Source organism: Megalobrama amblycephala, linkage group LG8 (assembly GCF_018812025.1).
Source record: "Megalobrama amblycephala isolate DHTTF-2021 linkage group LG8, ASM1881202v1, whole genome shotgun sequence".
Taxonomy (NCBI): domain Eukaryota; kingdom Metazoa; phylum Chordata; class Actinopteri; order Cypriniformes; family Xenocyprididae; genus Megalobrama; species Megalobrama amblycephala.
This window is the reverse complement of record NC_063051.1, coordinates 6,479,350-6,502,495: the sequence shown is the minus strand read 5'-3', so window position 1 is coordinate 6,502,495 and position 23,146 is coordinate 6,479,350. Positions and strand designations below refer to the sequence as shown.

Sequence of the window (23,146 nt, the reverse complement as noted above, 5' to 3'; positions counted from 1 at the left end):
CTAGCATACATCACCGTGGAAAATGGTTGCCCAGTGGTACCGCGGAGTTGACTTGGGCCACCGCTGAGTGATGAGCAATCTTCAGCCGCAGCATGGCACAATAACAAAGTAAACAGCCTACGCTGCTCTCAGCATACATAAATCTACAATATTTGATAAATAAGATTTGCCTGCTGTAATTGATTCCATGTGGAGATCCAAATAGAAACCTCTGAGGCCCTGGTAAATCTAATCAAGAGGGAGGTTAGTCATATGGTGAGTTACCTAAGGCTTTGTAATAATGGATCAATAATTATAACCTTCATAATTACTGGAGACAAACATGTAGATTATTATATATAGAGCACGAGATTCAGTCTGACATTTTCTCTCCTTTGCGATTCCGCTCAGGCTGTTCTCAAAAACCGTGCATGCCTTATTCCGTGCGAGGTGCAAATGCAGTACGGATTCTGTTGATAAAAGTGCCCTGCTAAAAGGGATTTTTGAAATATATATATATCTAAGTTAGATATCCCAGTTGACGTTGTGGATTGCTAGGGTTCTTTATCATGTTGAAGTCTGTGGGAGTTCTTGAGGAAAACATGACAGACATCCAGTCACTCGTGAAAATGCGACGCTGTCGACCCTTTTAAATCGAACACGGTAAACCCAGACAGAGGCATAAAGTCTCAAATCCTAAGCCAAAACTTTTGCTTCAAGAAAGAAGACAAACAACTTTTTTTCCTCTATTGTGTTCTACTTTAGAAACGTAGAAATAATGCTTCCTTTTCCTTTTTCCAACTTCCTTTTCTCTAGTGATAATATAAATTGGAACAATATAAAATCTTTATGACTTGATATGCGTTATTTAAATGAATGTTTCACGGAAAAATTTCAATTTACTTGCCTTTAATGAGAATTTTAATTACCGTCTGTTTACACAGTGGCTTAAAAAATGGCACATATAGACCAGTTTTATGATATCTGATTTCTTAGTCCTTTTTGAAGCTTCTGTCCGTGTTTATTGTAGTTGAATGGAAATAGCCACCAGAACAGTGTTCAAAATTCTCTTTTCTACAGAAGATAGACAGTCATACAGGTTTGAAATAAGATGAGGGTGAATAAATGATGACAGAATATTTATTTTTTTCGGTGAACTCTCATTTTAATTGCCAGTGAAGACAGGCTGCTAAACATAAGGATGCTTTGTTACTATCTTCTCTTTAGCTTTTTTTTTTTACAATGTGTCTGGAAAGGATAATTGACTCTGCCATAAATCAGAAGATCAAGTTCTGACATCTTGTCACTTTGGCTCAGGGCTTGTCTCTGAATGTGTCATTGCTATTATTAGAGCCTTCTCACAACATTAGGTCGAGGCTCTTTTTTCTTATATATTTCCCTAAAGACCCTATGAAATGTTTTGACATGCAATTTTCATGTGTTTATGTATTTACTTTTGAAACAAGAAGTTGGACTGACTTTATTTTATTTTAAATAGCTAATAACCATCAGGGGCTAATTGGGCTATGTTAACAGCCAAACCCTCAGCCCTGGATATAATAGGTGTTCCATTTCTAAAGAACATTGCATTATCAAATTATAGTTGCTTCTACTTTATTGGAAGTTTCTTTATACATTGCACATGCCATAAGTTTCCATGGACACAGAAAGAGCTCCTTTTAGTCTGTTTAGGAAGTTGGTTCCAAGAAGGAAGAAAATAAATAGAAAACTGACCTACCCACACAAAGAACTCCCGTAACTCAGTCAGTTTCTCCATCTTGTCAGTACCCATCTGTTCTCAGATCACCCCTCCTGCTGTTCATTATATTTGGTTAAGCATCAAATATGACCCTGCTGGAAATACTTGTGCATATTTTGGTCAATTCATGCAAGTAGTGCTTGAATGCATCAAAACACCATTTGTTCCTTTTCCAAAGACATTTATTCCTATTAATTCCTTTTACAACAGGTACTGTGAGCAAACATAACCTTTTGAGTACAATTCTTAATTGCATTCAACCAATGGTCTGAGTTTGGAGTTGGACAACCAATGGCAGATTAGAAGGTTTGGGAAACCTGCATGAAAACAATAATTATTTTTACAGTTGGCTTTCAGTTACTGCCTGTCTGTCTGTCTGGAGAGAGGTCACTCCTAGTGGGATGGGATTAAAGATTTGATTAAAGGGGACCTATTATGCCCCTTTTCACTAGATGTAATATAAGTCTCTGGTGTCCCCAGAATGTGTCTGTGAAGTTTCAGCTCAAAATACCCCACAGATCATTTATTATAGCTTGTCAAATTTGCCCCTATTTGGGTGCGAGCAAAATCGCGCCGTTTTTGTGTGTGTCCCTTTAAATGGAAATGAGCTGCTGCTCCCAGCCTGCTTTCCAAAAGAGGGCGGAGCTTTAACAGCTCACGCTTCAGTTGCTCAACAACAACAAAGCTGGAGAATCTCACGCAGCCAAAATGATGATTGTCAGTAACGGTGTTCAGCCTTACATTATTCAAACCGGAGTCGGACACTGATGGAGAGAATCAGGAAGAAGTTACAACTTTTAGAATGCAACTGGACATTTCTGAATGATTAGTGGATAAATTTATGTAGTTGCTGTGGAGTTGATTCAACTCATCGACTAGCATGTACCGTCATCTTTTGTGCAAATCCAGCGTTGAATTGACCCTCGTTTTGTGAAGCATCCGGTGTAAAATGACAGCATGGTAACAATACTCTACTACAACAACTCTTCCTCTTCTCTAAAGCAGCCCAACATGGCCTCACCCCCTTTTGTTGTGTGTTTCTGGGGGCAGGGTTTATGTAAATTGTGGGGTTTGTGATGTCACCAGCCCGGGAAGAAACTTTCTCTCTTTGCGTTGAACTTTGAGCGTCATAACTTTGCAGATGTTGTTTATGCTAACTAACAGCAACATTACACACTAACTAAAGTTAAAAAAGTGAAATCATTATCAAGGACTCCTTAAAAGGGCACATGAATGAAATAATAATAATAAAAATGTGCATAGATAAATTATTTAGAATAAATGCTGCAATACTCGATAAAAAAAGTTTGGTTTTCATTTCTCTACTGTAAAATACTTTCTTTAAAATATAATAAAACAATAGTTTCATGCACATCCACCCAAGTCACTGTGTGACTTTGTCTGCTTCAGTGTCTCATTCAGTGACATGTGGAGTTCTTACCTTGAGGCCTTCAGTCATTCAAAATATCTCCTGACTCAAAGTAGCATATGCACACAGCAGAGGGCTGCAAGTGACTGCAAGACTCCTGCCGTTAGGAAGCCTCTCCATATGGCATCTTTGAGGGTTCTCTTTTCTGTCTAATTAACGCCTTTGATGCAAATCAGTGTTCCTCTCTCAGCGAGGACAGGTCAAACGCTTTGAAAACGCCCTCTCCTTGGAACGGCAACTATCAGTTTGCGTGGAAGTTTACAAGGGCTCCGTGTTTTCTCAGAAAGGATATGAGAAGTTTAATGAGCTTATTATTATGCATTTTTCCCCCCGGTTAATCTGCATATGACGATTTGCTGATATGACACGAGGTTAATTCAAGGCATCTGTGAAAGGAAGATATACAAGTGTTGGAGATTACAAAGATAAGACTTTTTGCAACAAAAGAGTACAACCAAATAGATTTGTTGCATTTTTTTAAACACAGTAAAGTACATGATAACAAAACAATACATTAATAATAAGAGCTGATGCAATTTAAGGACCCAGCAGAGCAAAACTTTACCATATTGGGGTTCCAGGACTAAACCATGAAGATTCTCCATAGAACATCCATATTTTCTAGGCTTTAAAAATACTTTTAAATTAAGTGAACTTGAAACAATCTTCCTGGCAAACCTAAATAAATATCACATTTAGCTGCACCTTTAATATAGAAAGGCTCAACTCAGTCTTCTTCTGGGTTTCAGAATGTAAGTCATGGTCTGGATATGGGTCTCTGAAAGTCTCACAGTCTAGTTCTAATATACCTAATTACTTCCAGCACAGGCGGGTATGGTATCTTGACCATTACAGACAATTCCACAGCTCTGAATGACTACTTAGCCACTATACAAAGTACCTCAGTGATTTAATGTTGCAATAAATTCAGTATCTTCTATTTTTCAGGTCCCTTGGACCAGCAGGTCTTGACCTTGGTCTTAGGGGGTCTGGTATTGATCTCAGTCGACTGTGCAGAGAAAATGATAAGGATAAAACAAGTCACTTGACTTCATCGTAGAGCACAAACACTGTGGCTCTGTGGTCCATTTAGAACATTGTTCTATTCGAGTACACTGTAAAAAATGTTTTGTCAGGTAGCCTAAAAATGTGCTTTATGTGGTAACATCTAAATAAACTCTTTTTATTCAAGTCAAAAATATGATTTAATGTGTATTTGAATAGACTTGACTGCACTAGGTTACACCACCAAGTCATTTTTAAAGGTCAGATCAGTTTGAAACCGCTCCTTACGGTAACAAATGCCTATTTTTACATCATATATTTGAGCTGCCAAACATAGCAACGTCTCCCTCGACCAGTGCCTTGAGTTTGGACAGGACTACCCATAATAAGCTGCTTGGTGGGAGTGCTATTCTTTATTTTGCAACTAGTAATAATGCCACTCTTTTATTTATTTCTTTTTTCACAGGAAGTGTGTGTATCTCACAGTCGGTGAAAATCCCCCGTGAGCCAAAACCAGGAGAGTTTGATAAGATAATTCAGAGACTGGGAGAAAATCCGAATGCGAGGGTTGTTATTATATTTGCAAATGAGGATGATATAAGGTGAGTAGATTCTGTTTAATTTAGCAACTATCTTGAAGGATTATACTAGTTTTCTTTTTTTCAGAAATTATGTAGTATAAGTTCTTTATTGTAGCTATGATCAAGTTAAAATCATTTCTGCAATTAATTTGTTTCTGCAGAGTTAAAAATTGAATAAAACAAACACCGAAACGTGTATTGCTTTATGAACTAACATTTGAAATACACAAGAAGTCTTTTTGCAGGGAGGTGAAAAACTCATTTCCCTGACCTCTATTATAACACGTTTAATTTTGCCCCATGGGAACGTCTAAAACGCCCCAGCATTAAGCACCTGGAGTACCTAATCAGAACTATTAGAAACCCAGCTGCTCTCATGAAAATTGACAAAAAGCCTTCACTTAAATGTGCTGTTAGACATCCATTGAATAATAATCATTTTAATTTGAAGGAATAATTATGGTCAAACTTTTTCAATTTGTTGCTTGCTTGAGTATTCAGAATGACTGTTTAATCATGCTTCTCTAATTATTGTTTGTCTGCCATTGTCCTTGAGATCATAATGGCTTGTTTATCCATGTTCACATCGATGCACCTGTAATTCAGAAAGTATGTTTTTCCTAATAATAATAAAAATAAAAAAAACTTTACACACATCATGATAAAATCAAAATGGACCCTTTGTAGTTTTATACATTGCTTTATATTCCGAAGATATCTTTCATTAGAATGCAATAACTTGCTTCAAGTTTCCTTTCCAGCTGATGTCACCTTGGCCATGTGGATAGTTGATTAATATTAAGCAATAGCCAAATGGCTATTTACTAATGGTTTTAGACTTCTTTTGTACAAGGGTTGGACAATGAAACTGAAATACTGGCCAATATATTGTTGGAGATTTCAGCCTGTTGGCTAAACTTCACTGATTTTACATTCCATCAGCTTGACCAGAGTGTGAAGGTTGATTTAGCAGAGCAATAGCACAGCTGTACGTAAAATATTGCAAACCAGACGACATGATGGGAGACATGTCAAGAGTTCAAAAGAGGGCAAATTGTTGGTGCGCGTCTCGCTGGCTCATCTGTGACCAGGACAGCAAGTCTTTATGGTGTATCGAGAGCTATGGTATCCAGGGTAATGTCGGCATACCACCACAAAGGACGAACCACATGCAACAGGAGTAACTGTTGACACAAGAGGAAGCTGTATGAAAGGGATGTCCTGGTACTAACCTGGATTGTATCCAAAAATCATAAAAGCACAGCTGCCCAACCTACTGCAGAATAAAACAAGCACCTCGACTCTTCTGTTTCCACTAAAACTATTTGTCAAATAGTCATGATCAGGCCGCTATAACCAAACCTTTGGTCACTCGTGCCAGTGCCAAATGTTGGTTTCAGTGGTGCAAACAGTGCAAATCTTGGGCTGTGGACAATGTGAAACATGTGTTTTTCTCTGATGAGTCCACCTTCACTGTCTTTCCCACATCCGTGGGAGTTATGGTGTGGAGAAGGCCCAAAGAGGCTTAAAACCTGGACTATTGCTGCCCAGAGTGAAGCACGGAGGTGGATCAGTGATGGTTTGTGCTGCAATATCATGGCATTCCCTACTGTGCTTGATGGGCGCATCACTGCCAAAGACTACCAAACCATTCTGGAGGACCATGTACACCTAATGGCTCAAACATTGTGACCTGAAATAGGGCTGCACAATTAATTTAATTTCTAATCGCGATTATGATAATGGATGCCAAGATTTTGTAATCATTCAAAAGCACTATTACATAAAAAAATATCCACTTACATTATTCTGCATGTTAAGCTGTGAGAGGCGAACCAGCACCCACCATTTTTAAAAAGCCGTGTACACAGCCTATATATTTACTCCATGAACTAACTCTGTAAACATGGAAAACAGTGATAGATGGACCTCTCAACCTTACGCTAAGAAAATCCAGTGTAAAAAGTGAAACATGATTATGTATTTCTGCTCAGCTAGCGACATTGGGCATCTACCACATGGCAAAGCTAAAACTTTTTCATATACGGTCTACTTTCTTTGTACAACAGTTCTATCTAATAATGTATTAGACAGGACTGTTAAACAGATCGTAAAATAATGAAGACATAGAAGGCTCTGGCTGAGCTGTTCTCAGTGCCGTCAAAATAAAAGTCTGCCGCACCATCAAAAAAGTCACAACAACAAGTGCAGTTTCGACACTTCAGAGTTCCTACTGGTGGTGCGAATGCAACCAGGAAAATGGCCATAGGGGAACATTAGTTCTCAGGGAACCAGTTCTCTACTTCCGACAACTAAGTTCCTAGAACAAAAACTATTTTTGTTAAAGCTATTCTAAACATATTTCAATGTAATTGTGATAATCATAATTAATAATCGCAATTACAATTTCAAGGGAATGAAGATTTTTGTCATAATCGTGCAGCCCTACCCTGAAAGGGGTGGAGTGTATCAGCATGATAATGCATCAAATGCACACAGCAAGACTTGTGACAAAATAGTTTGGTGAACATGAAAGTGAAGTTGAACATCTCCCATTGCCTGCACGGTCACCAGATCTAAATATTTATGAGCCACTTTGGGGTATTTTGGAGGAGGAAGTCAGAAAATGTTTTCCTCCACCAGCATAACATAGTGACCTGGCCACTGTTCTGGAAGAGGAGTAGCTCAAAATCCCTCTGGCCACTGTGAAGGACTTGTATCTGTCATTCCCAAGACGAACTGATGCTGTACTGGCCACAAAAGAAGGCCCTACACTATACTAATAAATTATTGTGGTCTAAAACCAGGTGTTTCAGTTTCATTGTCCAACCCCTGTAGTTAGTGTTTCATTTTGCAAGTAAAATGTTTTGGGAATGGCATCTCATGTTTAATGTAGGTAAATAAATTGCAGCGAGGGTGTAGTCGCCAAAGATGTGGGCGAATTTTAATACAGTTATTAAAATATTGATAAGTTACTAGCAAATAAGCCCAGAAAAAATGTATTCCACAGCTTATGTAAGACTCTTAAAGTCTGTGTCTGTTTAAAAGACAGAAAATGATTTTGTGTGTGCTGCCTGAAACATATTTATTGAGCCATTATTATCTTGGGGAAATGCTTTTGCTGTCAGTTGTGCATGACTAATTTTGACATCAATTGCTACTGTGCCTGACGGAGAATGCTTAGAAATTTCAGCGCTGAGCAGTGTCAATACTGACCTTTCAATAACACATTGATTTGCAGTTACTGTAAATGGAGAATCACCAAAGCACCGCAGAAAGTAGACAATAATTGCAAACAAGTAATTAGAGTTGATGTGACTCAGAGTCTGGGAGCAAAGCCTATATTCAACTTTTTATGGAAACTGCCACTCATCTTTTAACAGGAGGCTACTGCAGGCGGCAAAAAAAGCCAATCAGACGGGTCACTTCCTGTGGGTGGGGTCAGATAGCTGGGGCTCGAAGATATCGCCAGTGCTTCAGCAGGAGGAAATGGCCGAGGGAGCTGTCACCATCCTACCCAAACGACAGTCCATCAGAGGCGAGTGACAGATTAAATCCTCCACTTGTCAGTGGTTGCTCTCATCCATTAGAGAGCAGATCTGAACCAGAGCGTGTGCTTAATGTTTTCTGACAACACATTAAGCTACTGGTGGAGCATTTAATAATCATAGCAAGTTATGATGCATGCATAGTGTTAAAGGAATAGTTCACTATGTTAGTCAGTTCACTTCAATAGTTCAAAAGCAAAAATTCTTCCAAATACGTATGACTTACTTTTGTCAGTGGAACACAAAAAGAGGACTTTGAAGTATCCTCATCCAGCACTTTTCCATACAAAAAAAAAATAATCCATCAAGCTCTAAAAGAGCACCATAGTGTGCTTTTATTCCAAGTCTTCCTAAGCCATTTAATGGTTTTGTGTGATCAACGGGCCAAAAAAAAAACAAAAAAACAACAACAACAAAAAAAAAAAAACAAAGTCGCTGTTTGGATTTAAATAAGCAAATGCTTGAGGGTCCATGATTGGATCATAATTGCAGTGATTATAATGTTTGTAGCATGTTTGGCAACAGTTCTTCTAACCCTAATTGATGGAGCGATTTCATTTCTTAAACAACCATGTAGGAAGACACATCATGGCCTTATTCCAGGATGACAATGTCAAGACTCATCAGGCTCAAACTGTGAAAGAATGGTTGGGAGGGAGACATATGAATTGGCACCTCTGTGTCCAGACCTTAAATTCATTGAAAGTCTTTGGGATGTGCTGGAGGAGACCTTAAAGAGTGTTTGACTCTTGCATTGTCAATACAAGATCTTGACCTTGATTGAAGCACCTCTTGATGTACATAAATTGTGATGTTATTTCCATCAAGAGATGCATACATTTTTGATCTATATATATTATAGATTTTTTAAAAACACAATACAACATCATTCTATATTGATATTTATCACAATATTCTTTTCATATTATTAATGAGGAAGGAAATGCATATACACATAACTTATTTACATTCAAGTAAACTCCACAGAGCAAGCTAACTTTTACTATGGAGGCCTGTGAAATCCATAAACCATCCATTTTCCCCCAAATTCTGTGTTTTCAGTTTTTTTTAAATCTATGTTATATGATTCAATATGAATTTGTCATAAAATTTCTTTATAATGACATGAATTCATAACAGTTTAAACATTTAATCAATGAAAATATAACAGTTAATTTACAACAAAATAACTGCTGTGTTAACTACAGTATAAACTGCATGAAGGTTCTTCAGAAAATTCTACTTTTGTGTTCCACAGAAAAATATAAACTTGTTTGAAATGACTTGGGAATGAGTAAATGATGGCAGATTTGTCATTTTTGGGTGAACTATTCATAGCAAAATTCTCGGTGAGACAAAAATGATGTTACATGCAAATGTTCCGTCAAATCATGTTGCTCTCTGAAGTTCATTGGCTGAGAGCTTTGACTCTGACAGAGCGCATTAAAGTGACACACATCTCATCGATCTACCCTCAGGCTTTGATCGCTACTTCACCAGCCGCACACTCGAGAACAACCGGAGGAATATCTGGTTTGCGGAGTTCTGGGAGAACAATTTCAACTGCAAGCTCAGCCGCCATGCCTTGAAGAAGGGATCTGGCATTAAGAAATGCACAAGTAAGTATCTCTCCCTTTCCCTCTCCCTCTCCCTCTCCCTCTGGCAACACTCCATTTCAGAGAGCTCCATAAAAGAGAGAAAGTGAGCAAAGGGAGAAGCCAAATCTATCGTAAAAGACTAGGCCTGCTGTTCTCAGATCGCCTGAAATGGGTCTTTGTTTACACCAGAGTCTGATTAGTCATACCACAGCAAAGCTGTTCTACGTCTGATGTTTTCTGATGCACAGCAGCAGCATCCCTACTCTAAGTACACAGAACCAATGCAATCCAGCCAATTGGATAAGAGATGATGATCTTTAATTGATTTGAGCCTTCTCTCAGGGGAAGAGCCGCCCGTGGCGGCCCGTCAGTTACGAGTTCAGCCCCAGTCAGAGCCCGTCCGTTTGGCTGTGAAGAAAGGTTGACTCCTAGCAACACATTTCAGGCTTCATCCAATCAGTGCGGGTTGCGATCTTACGAGGAGGGGTTTCCGCCAGCAGACCTTTTCGAGGGTGGCTACGGTAGCGCATCTAATTCTCAGCATGTAGCCTACCAAGCATTACAGTGCTTACTGCACTGCACCAGTAAGCAGGGCAGGATATTAACCTCTCGGTTCAGTATCGGTGCGGTGACCTCCTACAGACGGTGGAAGTTAGATTGTATGCGACTGTGGCAAAGGGGCTCGCTGTAACATCGCAGCGCGCTAAATGTCACCGTGCATAATCCTTGTCAGTGGGCTCACTTGTAATGGCTGGCCTTTAGCGTGCTGCAAGAAGTATCTGGCCTGAAACAAAATCCATCGCTCCAGCACAACATAATAAATCACTTTTTCTTTATGCTAATTGCTGCGCCCACAAGAAAATTCATCATTGTTACCTTACATTCTTGAATTGCCATTGGTGATTAAATGCCGTGCTTCTATTCACTTGATTAAAAAATATGGTAGGGTATTTTCTGTGTGCGTGAATGAGATGCAAAACATGCCACTCAGCACAGCTTTTTCTTTCTTTTATGGTAGTTTTGTGCTTGAATATTTTTCTTGCATGCTTTTGCTACACCCAAGGGTTCACATCTAAAACAGGAGGTGTGTGAGTGCATTGCACATGCTGTATGCTGACATCAGGCTTGATTATTCATGTAAAGAACAATTCGGCATTTGCCGAGCACATTGTAGCAGATTTATAAAGCCACATGGGAAATGAAAATGGTGTTAAGACTGTTTGCACAGCTTTATTAGTTCATGAAAACGACTGCATGTTGAAATACAATGCAGCCTTAACTGGGTCGCATCCTCTAACAGCTTTGTCTCAAAGGGAGGATGTAATATTTGTCTGAAAGCACCGATTCAGAACCGGAGGCCACAACGACTGTGGCTCGCTAAACCTTTATCGCTCACCGTGGAGTCTCGAGTTAGCATAGCAACAGTCTCCGGGTCTGGGTGTTTTCAGTGCTGATGGAGATTAACAGTCAAGATCTGCATATATTTTATGTTAAGGTTCAGCTTGCATGATTCGTAGCGTGTCGCGCAGGCTGTCCATTCAGGACCTGTGCTTTCTGAGAAGATTCTAAGTTTGTTTTGCACATTGTCATTAGCACAGTGAGGAGTTGTTGTTTTTTTAGTCATCTAGACTGTCTACAGTGTAGCCTCAAATATAGCCTCAGAGGAACAATGCTAATGCATGAGTCAACAGGCACCCACAGATTTGCCCAAATTCCAGCTGACATTTTCGATAATGACTAATGTGATGGAGGATCTGTGAAACATATTTGGGGTATGAATCAAAGATGATTATATGACATCACTGCCTTTTATCCATTTCATTAGCAGTGAGCTGGGTTTTACATACACTATGCAATGCATTATATGCAGTATTTATTTATTTGTTTGTTTGATATTTAAACCGTTTTCAGAAACCGCATTTAGCTTATAGAACCAATAATCAACCAATACAATACTATTTTATATATACATTTTCTTTAAATAAAACCAAGGCTACATTTGTTTGATTAAAAATACAGTCAAAACAGTAATATTGTGTAATATAATTACAGTTTAAAATAACTGTTTTCTAGCTGAATATATTTTAAAATGTAATTTATTCTGGTCTTAGCCAATTTTAGCCATTACTCCAGTCTTTAGTGTCGCATGATCCATCAGAAATCATTCTAATGTTCATTTTTCATACTGTACATTCCTGTATAATATAGTTAACTAAAATCACCAATTTAGATTATTGCCATAATAATTTTAATATTAAGTATTTAATGCATATTATATTTATTGCTAACTGTTTTTGGCTATTATTAATATTATTGTAGTCACTTAAAAAAAAAAAAAAATGATGGTGACAAACACAGAGATGCAGCTTCAATTTAACCAAGCTGAGTGCTCACAAAACTGGCTCCCTCAAAGATAATTTAGAGTAGTTTCAAGTTCACTTCGATTCAGACGTGCCTGAAAATGGGGTTGACCAAATAAGTGAGTTGTTTACTCTGTAATTAATCAGTCCAGTTCCATCAGTTTGACCCATTGATGTGGATTTGTGCAGTGACGGTGTAATCAACCAATCACAGCAATGTTTGCCAGTATTTTGCCGTTCCCTCCTCACATTCGTGTCACGCTCTAGGAGCTCAGTGCGAACACATAGAGCTCAAGGGAGGTCCCCCGCTGAAACTTAATCCGCTGATGTCACTGTTGGAGAGTGCTACTTTAGAAAAACGAGTGATATAGAAGTAATTTGATGACATATTTCTCATTTAAAGTGTTCCTTTTTGTGTAGAAAGGTCAATGGTTGAAGCAAAACACAAATGGCACATATAGATTTTTCACCTTGAGGCCTTTGAGCCTGACTTTTGCCCTTTATTGACATGCTGTCAACTTGTTCAATGGCCTTAATTCATGAAACACGTGTGTAGGAGGAATTTATGTGTAAATCTTTCGGAAAACCATTGCTACATGAATTGTTCTGTTCATGTGTCATGAAGGTGGCCTATCTGACTGTGGTATAGTTTTGACTTCAAGATCTGAACCCAAAAATTAAATTGCCTTATTGATTTAAAAGCTTAAAGTCCACCTGTAGTCAATAATTTTATCCCTTAAAACTCATATTTGATCACCAAAATGACATATTTATATGTTTTTTTTCCTTGAAACAAAAAATCTTTGTGCCTTAAAATAGCTTGAATGTACCTGGCTCCATTTAGTATACACGGTTCAATGAATATGCAAATTAGCCCCGCCTCCACTCACACTAACTCAGAGATCCACTCGTTGACAATCACACATTGAAGTTTGGTTACAAGGTAGTTTGTGATGTCAGAAACACCAGCAATTTCAAACCGCGTTTTTGGGACTGTATTTGGTTCACTGCAGTTTTAAGGAGAAAATACTCAGCAATGGTGTTGACTTATGAATTTGCACATTGTTTGTCTTAAAGCACATTAAAAACACCACAACATTAATAACTTGATTTTCACCACTGGGAGACTTTAAAATGCATTTTTTAGGGGTTAGTAAGATTTTTTTAATACTGTTATTAAGAAAGAACCAATTTAATTGAGCAAAACTGACAGTAAAGACATTTACTACTGTTTTCTAATTTCAAAAATGCTGTACTTATGAACTTTCTATTTGTCAAAGACTCCTGGAAAAAAAAGTGATTTCCACAAAAATTAAAGTAGCACAACTATTTCTGAAGGTGCCCTAGAATGAAAAATTGAATTTATCTTGGCATAGTTGAATAACAAGAGTTCAGTACATGGAAATGACATACAGTGAGTCTCAAACACCATTGTTTCCTCCTTCTTGTGTAAATCTCATTTGTTTAAAAGACCTCAGAAGAACAGGCGAATCTCAACATAACACCGACTGTTACGTAACAGTCGGGATCATTAATATGTATGACCCCAATATTTGCATATGCCAGCCCAAGTTCAAGGCATTACACGAGGGCAGCCAGTATTAACGTCTAGATCTGTGCACAGCTGAATCATCAGACTAGGTCAGCAAGCAAGAACAACAGCGAAAAATGGCAGATGGAGCGATAATAACGGACATGAACCATGATTACATGACATTTTTAGTGGTATTTGTAAATTGTCTTTCTAAATGTTTTGTTAGCATGTTGCTAATGTACTGTTTAATGTGGTTAAACTTACCATCGTTTCTTACTGTATTCACGGAGACAAGAGCCGTCGCTATTTTCATTTTTAAACACTTGCAGGCTGTATAATGCATAAACACAACTTCATTCTTTATAAATCTCTCCAACAGTGTAGCATTAGCCATTAGCCACGGATCACAGCCTCAAACTCATTCAGAATCAAATGTAAACATCCAAATAAATACTATACGGGGCCGCAGCCTGAATCGGTGCATAGTTAATGATGCCCCAAAATAGGCAGTTAAAAAAAATAAAAATAAAAAATCTATGGGGTATTTTGAGCTGAAACTTCACAGACACATTCAGGGGACACCTTAGATTTAAATTACATCTTGTAAAAACTGGTTCTAGGGCACCTTTAACACTGATGATATCAAGAAATGTTTATAGAGCAGCAAATCAGCATATTAGACTAATTTCTGAGACACTAAACACTGAAGCAATGGATTACTTCTTTCAAAATTATTAAAACAATCTTACCAACCCCAAACTTTTGTATGGTAGTGTGTGTTAGATTTAGTACAAAAACACGAATGCATCGTGTTGAATTTAATTTAGACAATACATCAGATAGCAAGTTAATGAGTACAGAAATATATAGCATTGCTGTTTTATCAGGGAGAATGCAATGCTTAAATATAAAGACTGTGTTGACCCCCACGCTTATCGAAGATCCAGCAGCCAGAGATAGAAGACTGCGCTACATCAATGCTGCGATTTTCCAGCCCTCACAAAAGCCCTCTGGTTACTGTCGGATTAAAAGGCTGGATATCTCAGCGTTCAGCTCTCTCTGCCTCTCCTCCTCTCTACCTCCTTCCCATTCTCTATCTCTCGCTCTCTGTCTTTCTCTGTTTGTAGTGCTCGGCTCTGCTTTTATCAGGGTTGAACATACAGGAAATTCTCCATGCAGGGAGCTGCTTGTGATTATGGATTGCACATGTTGAGATGGATCTCGGTGATATCAGAGGATGGGAGGACAAAGTTTAGCTTGTTGACATCTGTTTGCTGCAGTTACATGATTTCACTGCTTTCTTGAGTAGGGGTGACGTGCAGCCTGACTTTTAAATCCATTTTGTAGCTTATTCTCAGTGTTTTCGGTGGGTCGTGACTAGGGGTTGAACGACTTCAGATTTTAAGTCGACATTTATGTGATTAAAGACGATGACTAGTTGCTGATGACATCGTTAATAAACAAATAAGCCTGAACCTCCAGCAGAGACTCGAACATGGGTTGCCTTGTGCACAGCTTTTGTCAGTTCTTTTGTCTTTGGGTCATTATATTTCCTCACAGATTTCTGCTAGATCAGATATAGATAAAGTAGCACAGTAAAGATTACATTTATATGAATGCATAAGTGAGAGAGTGATTGTCTCTCTACTAATAATGAAGCTATGGGATTTAGTTATTAAAAATATATGCTAGAACTTTTCATGAATGTTTCTGTGTGCACACGATCTGCAAATCTGTGATTTGCGCACTACTGTCTGTATGTGTGTGTGTGTGTGTTACAGTGCAGCAGTAGCGTATTAGTTTAGAACAGTGATTAACTTACGTGTACAATAAGCTGTTTAAAACGTGCATTCACCTGGTCAATTTTAAGCATCCAGATGGTATAATCAGGGGTGCACATAAGTGGTAGGCAGGTGCACATGCGTGATAAAAATGAATGATGCGCACCAGAAAACATGGAGGGAAGCACTTTTGAGTACCAACATTTGAGGACCGGTTCACAGGGACACGTTTACTTACTGGAGTAGGGTTTTTCTCCATCTCTGGTAAGATAGCAATCATGATGATACGTGTGTTCTTTAATTATTAGGTGTGCAACGGATCACAGTTAATCCGTGATCCGTATGGATAAGGTCCAACGGTTCGGCATGCATGTGATTCACAGATTAACTGCTAAGTTTAACCATCGTAGAGTGAAAGTTTATCATTTGGACTTGTTTTGTCTTGCCAAGTAACACATTCAACCGATTTTAAAAGCGGAAGAAGAGGCAAAAATCGGGACTTGCGAGCTCTGTGCGCACAGCTTCACACCCCCGAAACGTGTGCATGCAGAGAGAGAGAGAGATAGTCAGACACCAAATTACTTCCTCTTTTGCATTTACTTGCACTTGAACGGACACATTCACATAATATTATGTCAAAATACCTGTCTCGGCAAGTATTCTCTTGGTTATGTTATAAGTGAACAGTTGAGAAAGGAACCGGATGTGTGTCAGTTATTCGGTTCGTGCTTTCCTTCTTAAAGTGACAGCAGCCTAATATTCTTGCTGTTTTCTGTTTCATTAATGTTTTTGTTTTTTGTTTTTTACTAACATTATCATCATCTACCATGTTCGAGAGAAAAGAAGATAGTGAGGAGAGCAGTCCAGAGAAAAGTGATGAGGACAGCTTTTAAGATAAGTGTGTCAAGCAACATCTCCAGGTGCTCCCTTGAGAACCAGACCAAAAAAGTTATGTGCACCCCTGGGAATAATCAAACATATCTTGTGGAGCGCTCTCAGAGAATGCATTTATTTGTTATTTTAACTGCTGGAAACGGAGCATAAAAGTGGACATCAAAGATATCTTATCCTGTTGTGCCATCTATAGGCCATGATCAGCAACTAGTCGACGTCAAGCCTAAAATGTCATGGCACAGCATTAAAGTCAACTAGTCAATTAGTCGACTACTGTGCATCCCCTAGTCATGACCCAAAAAACATTTTAGTTATTACAATTTTGGTACCAATTTGGTGGTTTGGTGCTAACCATAACCCTAAAGCAGAACTGGTTTAAAACCACTAATCTAGTTTACTTGCTACTAAGCGGCTTAATCAAATTGCATAGCACGTCTTAAGGTGATGATACACAGGGCAACTTTTGAGCAATGTTGCCAAGCAATGTTGCTTGGGCACTTTCCTATTGAGAAAGAGCAACAGATTTCTATCTGGATACTTTTGATTGGTCGTGGGCAATTTTTTGAGATCCTCCTATCGGAATGAAAGCCGCCGATCGCGTGACTGGCTTGGATATTTCAGAAAAAAATTAAAACAAGATGGCGGCCTCTCAGCGGCAGTGGAGTGAAGAAAAGGAGAGTGAACTTCTATCTTTTTACGCTGGTAAGTTGTCATGTGTCAACCCAAAACAGGGAATTTACCTCATTTAATGCTTAAAATACCAACAGATGTCCAATTTAATGTGTGCAGGCTGTAATTTAACCATCAAATGTTTTCAGTTAAATACTAAAAAGATGCATTCTGTTTAACGTCTGTAGTAGCGTAGGCTGTAGGGCATACGGCACCTGAAAGTAGCTTTTGATGCAATTGACTCAGGTTTGAATCAGACTTTTGCCAAACTCTCTCTTCTCCCTTTTCCTATCACAAATCAGATTGGAAAGGCATTTATATTTAATAAAAACAAAGAAAATATTTGAAAAGTTGAAATAAAATGCCTAACAAGTGTTTATAATAAAGTATTTATTGGGTTGGCGATTGATTTGCTCCTCTCTGATTGGTTGCTGCCTAGTCTCAGCCTCACACCCACGGACCATTAGCTGAACGTCTGATGCATATGGCACACTTATCTGGAAACATTTCAGGAGTATCGAAGTCGTCATCTGAATTCTACAGGATGTCCGGGAGACATGTGTGTTGCTTCTTTAACGGTCCGCCTGGAAACAAATGCCGTGACGGCAAACTCGCTCATGGAATAAGAACACTATCATGTTTACAACTATGACAACAAGTTCTAATCAGGATCAAATAAACGCTGGCTTTTCAAAGGTAAGTAACGTTCGTGGCTCCATTGTTGTTTACACAATGTTCTTGAATGAATAATTTATTAGACGCATGCTGGTCTGTTATTGTTGGTCCTTGGCCAATGAAAGCTGCGATAGAGTCCAGACCTTCTGCCGTCAGTCTGAAGGTTTGGCTACGTGAGACTAGTTGCTACCAACTGTCCGTTGCCCTAATTAGTTGCCCTGTGTCTCACCAGGTTGCCTGTTGACAGCAACATTGCCCAGCAACATTGCTCAAAATGTTGCCCCGTGTATCGTCACCTTTATTCTTGCCAATTTTTTGTCTGTAATATGCATCAGATAGTCAGTGAAATAACTATGTGTGCATTGTCTGAAGCTGAGTAGCATCAGACTGACTGATACTAATGAATATATATTAGCCTGGGTATTGATTGTACACAAAATGCCTCATTTAACTAGTTTCAAAAGGAATAAATGTTGGGGGGAAATGTATTATACAGTTGCTTCTGGCAAAAAGGTTTAATTTGATCCGTGATTTTTCTGTTTGCCAAATTGAAGTGACCAGAAAAAGCAGTGCCAGTGCAGGCCAGTATATCGATTAAAATTAATTGTTGCTTTACCCTTGAATGTTCCAATCTCTCTTGATTGTTACAGAATATATATGGTGTAGTGGCCCAAATATTGCTTACAAAATAAACCTTTGCAATGTTTATAAAAATAAACTTGTGCACCGCATGCTGTGCATAGGCCAAGTAATGAATAAAAAAAGGCTTCAGATTTAATTCAACACGTTTAAAACAAAACCTTATGCGTATGTATAGAGTTAAGCACTCAAATCAGATGCAGTCATCCAGGAGTTATAAAATTAAATTAAATTTACATAACTAATTGAAAAGGCATTTAAAAAATAAGCTATAAAATGGAAAGATTGGGAATTGATGCACTGCTTTTAGACTTTTCCCATGACATTCTATTAGAAGTTTATTTTTAACCAAAGCGAGGATTTCTTGGCTCATGTTAATTCCACTTGGGCTTGTACTAAATTGCAGAAATTGTGTTCTCAGTTCAAAAAACCAAAAATTATTTGAAATAAACATCAATGTCTAATGCATGCTTAGTTTGATTAAGTTGTTAGTTCGCGAGTCGACTGGACCATTGGTCTGTGGAAACATGTTTTGTCAGCTGTCTGGATCAGTCTGATCATTGGTAATGGATGCCACTGTAAAGATGCACACAGATCTGCACTGCACTCAACAGTACTTGTCTTAATCAGTGTCTTTTATTTACAGCAAAAATATAAAACCATAAATTAAGTTAAATATGGTACTACCACCTGTCTGGATGACGGTATGTGTGTAGAAATTATATGCAGATAAGGCTCTGTATAATAAGCTGTTGTAAGCTTGCATGCACAATCTTCTGCTAATTTAGATCAGCAGGTCCAAGATGTAAGAATAGTTTTATGAATATGAAAATGTATATGTATGTGCAAAATTTGCCATTATAACACCACCTGTCCTAGCACAAAAAGTTCAGCTCAGAAACTTAAAAATTAGTGAATCTCTACTAGTGTAGTTAACTACTAGTGAAGAATAAGAACTTGCATATAGCTTGCAGAGTTGGTGTATTTGTGTGGATGCATCGTGGTTACAAAGCAAAATAGTAATGGATATGTGAAATCAATTGGCTGTGGAAGTTACAATGAAACAACCAATCAAAACGCAAATAGATTTCCATGCCTGGACTATTTATTTGTACTTTATTTGTATTAAGACAAAAAAAAAAAAAAAATTATTAAAATATTTTGTTACACTTTATTTTTAAGGTGACATAGTTACTTTGTACTTACTCAAATAAGTACTGGGTAATATTAATTAACTACATGCACTTATTAGAGTTAGGTTAGGGTTTGGTTTAAGGTTAGTTACTAGTAATTATACATAATTTACTGTTATTACTATAGTAAGTACTTGTAGTTACGTGTAACTATGTCACCTTAATATAAACAATGTCAACTTAAAATAAAGTGTTACCAAATATTTAGCCAATTATTTAATTTTGGAAATGTAAGGTATAAATTACACGTTTTGATGTTTTTCTCATACAATATAAATGGGTCTTAATATACGGAAAATATAAAGCTGCCTTTATTTTAGGAAGGGGTTCCTTTCAAGGTTATCATTGGGGGACTCTGACATGGAAATGTTTGAAAAAACCTGAATTGAGTAAAGTATTGTATAGGTTTTAGTGAATTGCTTGCAATGAAATTAAGTTGAGACCAAAAATTTGTTGCATTAGCTTATTTTTAAGAAATATGTGGTTCCCACTATAGGGCTGTTTCTAAAACAATGATGAGACACAAGACGCCAGTGTTTGTATTCAAAAAGTGTTGAAGGATGTCCCCCAGGGGCAATTCATTAGATTTGGATTGCCAAGCTTTAATAGAGAAATTTGAGGTTCCTTGGTTCCCAGCAAAACCTCCCTCAGGCTTGTGTTGCTCAGAGAGGAGTGGCGGAGGAGACATCATATGTCTTAAATGCTTTGCATGGGAGCGTTGATCAAAAGGCAGGACCCATCTTTCATCCAGAAGAGATGCCTGATAAATGCAGAGGTGATGCAGATCTATTATCACCATCCCACCTAAATGTTGCATATGGATTATAGAGGTGGGTTTGTAAACAAAAGCATGTTGGTTCAGTCCCTATGAAGAGCAATATATGAGTCATCAGAATTGTGCCCTTGAGTAGTAAGTGAAACGGGAATCGCTTGGCATAAAAGCTAAATAATGACTTACAAACTAAAACAAACATTTAAACTGACTGTTAAAATAAAGTTTTACATTTAAGATTTTATATATATATATATATATATATGTACTTTTAAGATTTAGATTGTCTGGACCCAAGACAAAAAAAAAAAAACCCTGAAGCCTCTCAACAAATATTACCTGAATTAGTTTTGAAAGGGTAGAAATAATTACCCTTCTTCTTTGATTGCTGGAGGGATTTTGAGGTCCAAGATCCAAAACTAATGTATGCAACATCTAAAGCAGTCATTCTGTCCTTTGAATCAATTATAGCTGCTATCTCCATACTGAAAATTTTAATTCATTCGTCGGAAGTTAATGGATTGCTTTTATACAGTAAGTGCATTCAGAGACTGGCACTCCTTGAATAGCGTGCACACCCCGGCCATTTCTATAGACCGCTCACGTTGTGTCTGAATCAAAAGTGCTTTGTATCAAGAATTTTTTTTTACTGTTGTTGAGATTAAGGCTACAGCTGAGTTTCCACAAAACCCTTTGAGAATAAAATCACTCGTCTGAAACCACAAACAAGAGACTTAAGTGAGACAAAAGGCTCTGGAGGTTTTTCTGGCAAATAGGGAGAGTCAGAGCCATTATTCCCTGTGAGAGCAGAGACCTCAGAGCAGGACAGATAGTGTCTTTAAAGGCCTGGAGCAGCGAGAGGTACCAAAGGTTACGAGAGTGCTATACTCTGTCACGGCCCCCATCTCTGCCACCTTTCAGCCCCAGACAAACTCTCTGAGATGCCTCCCTTAATTGCAAAAGGATTCTTCAAACGGCCCAAGACCCTGCTCTAGCGAACGTGGATGTGTTTAGAATCTACAGGATGAGGAGTTTGTTCCTGCAGTTGTGTCGGATATGTAGGATTTTGTGTGTACAGGGAAGGGGTTTTAAATATGATCAAAGATGACTGTAAAAATAAATCTGCATTGTTTATCCTTTTGATCTTTAATTCATAAAATTAGCAAAAATCTAACGTTTCATTGAAGGAAAATAATTGAAAGTGGGGGGGAAAATCACATTATGAAATAAATGTTTTTCTCCAAAACACGTTGGCCACAATTATTGGCACCCCTAGAATTTGTTATGAGTAAAATATCTCTGAAGTATATTCCCATTCATATTTACAATTTTTTTTTTTTTTTAGCACACCAGGATGATTATGAACATGAAGTTGTCCAGCCATGACTTCCTGTTCTACAGGAGTATAAACATGAGGAAACACAAAGGCCAAATTCCCTTAGTCATTCATCACAATGAGTAAAACCACAAAATATAGTTCTGATGTGCTGCAAAATATTGTTGAGCTTTACAAAATAGAAACTGGCTGTATGAAAATAGCTAAAGCATTGAAAATCCCCATTTCCACCATCAGGGCAATAATTAAGAAGTTCCAATCAACTAAAGATGTTACAAATCTGCCTGGAATAGGACTTGTGTCTAAATCGACCTAATGCGAGGTGAGGAGGAAAGTTTGAGTGGCCAAAGACTCTCCAAGGATCACAGCTGGAGAACTGCAGAGATTAGTTGAGTCTTAAGTCTCAGAAAGTTTAAAAAAAAATTATCAAACAGCACCTACATCACAAGTTTTTTGGGAAGGTTTCAAGAAAAATCCTCTGCTCTATGGTCAGATGAAACTAAAAAAAAAGAGCTTTTTGGCAGCAAACCCACCAGATGGGTTTGGCGCATACATGGATAAAGAGTACCCCATGCCCACGGTTAAATATACTGCTGGATCTTTAATGTTGTGGGCCTATTTTTCTGCTGGAGGTCCTGGACATCTTGTTCAGATACATGGTATCATGGATTCTATCAAATACTAACAGATAAAAATCAAAACCTGACCACTTCTGCTAGAAATCTTATAATGAACCATGGTTGGATCTTCCATCAGGACAGTGATCCAAAACAAACATGAAAACCAACACAAAAATGTGTCACTGAGCACAAAATGAAGCTTCTGCCATGGCCGTCCCAGTCTCCTGACCTGAACCCTAAAGAAAATGAGTGGCGTGAACTGAAGAGAAGAAGCACCAACGTGGAGCTGGGAATCTGAAGGATCTGGAGAGATTCTGTATGAAGGAATGGTCTCTGATCTCTTGTCAGGTGCTCTCCAAATTCATCAGGCATTATTGAAGACGACTCAGAGCTGTTATCTTGGCAAAAAGAGGTTGCAAAAAGTATTGAATAATAATAATTGTGGCCAACGTGTTTTGGAGAAAAACATTTATTTCATAATGTGATTTTCCCCCACTTTAAATTTTTTTCCTTCAATGAAAGGTTAGATTTTTGCTAATTTTATGAATTAAAGATCAAAAGAATAAACAATGCAGATTTATTTTTACAGTCATCTTTGATCATATTTACCAAGGGTGCCAATAATTCTGACCACCACTGTATGTGTGTGTGTGTGTGTGTGTGTGTGTGTGTGTGTGTGTGTGTGTGTGTGTGTGTGTGTGTGTGTGTGTGTGTGTGTGTGTGAGAAAATGCCCCCTATGAAGATATAAATATGCAGAATAGGGATGTCCCGAG

The 23,146-nt window shown here is 38.0% G+C and overlaps 1 protein-coding gene across 3 annotated transcripts in view; it reads left to right on the top strand.

The window, feature by feature from the left end:
* The window catches only part of grm4 (glutamate receptor, metabotropic 4), a 217,491-nt gene that overhangs the window by 145,458 nt on the left and 48,887 nt on the right, over positions 1 to 23,146 (top strand). For all 3 annotated transcript variants that reach the window (XM_048198947.1, XM_048198946.1, XM_048198948.1), the window contains 3 exons: positions 4,639 to 4,774; positions 8,137 to 8,291; positions 9,780 to 9,920. In XM_048198947.1, the coding sequence (XP_048054904.1) occupies positions 4,639 to 4,774; positions 8,137 to 8,291; positions 9,780 to 9,920 (432 nt within the window). The remainder of the gene's footprint in view (positions 1 to 4,638; positions 4,775 to 8,136; positions 8,292 to 9,779; positions 9,921 to 23,146) is intronic.